This window comes from Meleagris gallopavo, chromosome 6 (assembly GCF_000146605.3).
Source record: "Meleagris gallopavo isolate NT-WF06-2002-E0010 breed Aviagen turkey brand Nicholas breeding stock chromosome 6, Turkey_5.1, whole genome shotgun sequence".
Lineage (NCBI taxonomy): Eukaryota > Metazoa > Chordata > Aves > Galliformes > Phasianidae > Meleagris > Meleagris gallopavo.
The window spans coordinates 20,183,541-20,184,448 of record NC_015016.2 but is presented as its reverse complement, the minus strand read 5'-3'; the positions used below and the strand labels follow the sequence as shown (position 1 = coordinate 20,184,448).

The 908-nt window shown below is 60.0% G+C and overlaps 1 protein-coding gene across 1 annotated transcript in view; it reads right to left on the bottom strand.

Moving 5' to 3' along the window:
• Positions 1–527: 527 nt before the first annotated feature.
• LOC104911464 (collagen alpha-2(I) chain-like) overlaps positions 528–908 on the bottom strand; it is an 18,518-nt gene continuing 18,137 nt past the window's right edge. Inside the window, exon 26 of the mRNA XM_010712677.3 lies at positions 528–656. Within this exon, the coding sequence (XP_010710979.1) occupies positions 528–656 (129 nt within the window). The remainder of the gene's footprint in view (positions 657–908) is intronic.

Genomic DNA, 908 nt, shown 5'->3' with positions numbered 1-908 from the left:
GGGGGGGAGACTCTCTCCTATACTGTACGTGCAGAGGGACTGCCCTTCTCCCACAGCAAAGCGCGGGAGGACCAAATCCTCGTGCCAGGGAGTGGAACCCTTTAAAATCTCCCACTAGAGCTGATATCCCTGCTCGTCCTCTCCTCTCCTGCCTCGTAACGCCTTCCCCTCTCAGGAGACCCCCGAGGACAGCGAGAACCCCCGTCCTTGGGAGCTGGCCCCGCGGCCGCTCCGCGCTCGGCCGGCAGGCGGCGCCATAGCGCGCGGCGGCGCGGCACAAGGCGGCGGAGGGACGGGGAGAGCCGCGCCCGGTCCGGGGAGCGCGGAGTGGGTGCATCCCGGCCAGCACTCTGCTCCTGGACTTTATGCCTCTGCACCTGGGAGAGGGCTTTGCGTGCTCCTTGGGATGCGAGCGCGTCTTCTGTTTCTTTCTTTTTTCTTTCTTTCTCGTTTTTTTTTTTTGTTTTTTTGGGGGAGGGGGAGTGTTATATCTCGTTGGCCTTTTGCCATCCGTTGGTAGTTCTGAACTAGAGGCGCCGCTCTGAGACGGAGGTGGCAGCTTTAGAGAGGGTCTCCGGAGCGCGCAGAGCGGGACAGCCACCCCCTGCCGCCACCCATGCCACGAACAAGCGGAAAGCACTTACGTTGGCTTGTTGCTAGGTATGAAGTTACTGCGAGCAGCAACAAAATCCGCGTATCCACAAAGCTGAGCATGTCTACTTGCTAGACATGCAGACTCCTTGTGTTGCAGAGCCCCCGGACGTGGTTGGCTATTACCTGCAGGACGCAGGCATACAGTCGCGAGGAGTAACTCCAAACTTAGCAGAAACCTGCTGCCCGGGATGCTAAATTAATCAAGCCCCGCTCCGCCGTATTTATACCGCAGGAGGGTCCCGCGGCTGCGAGGC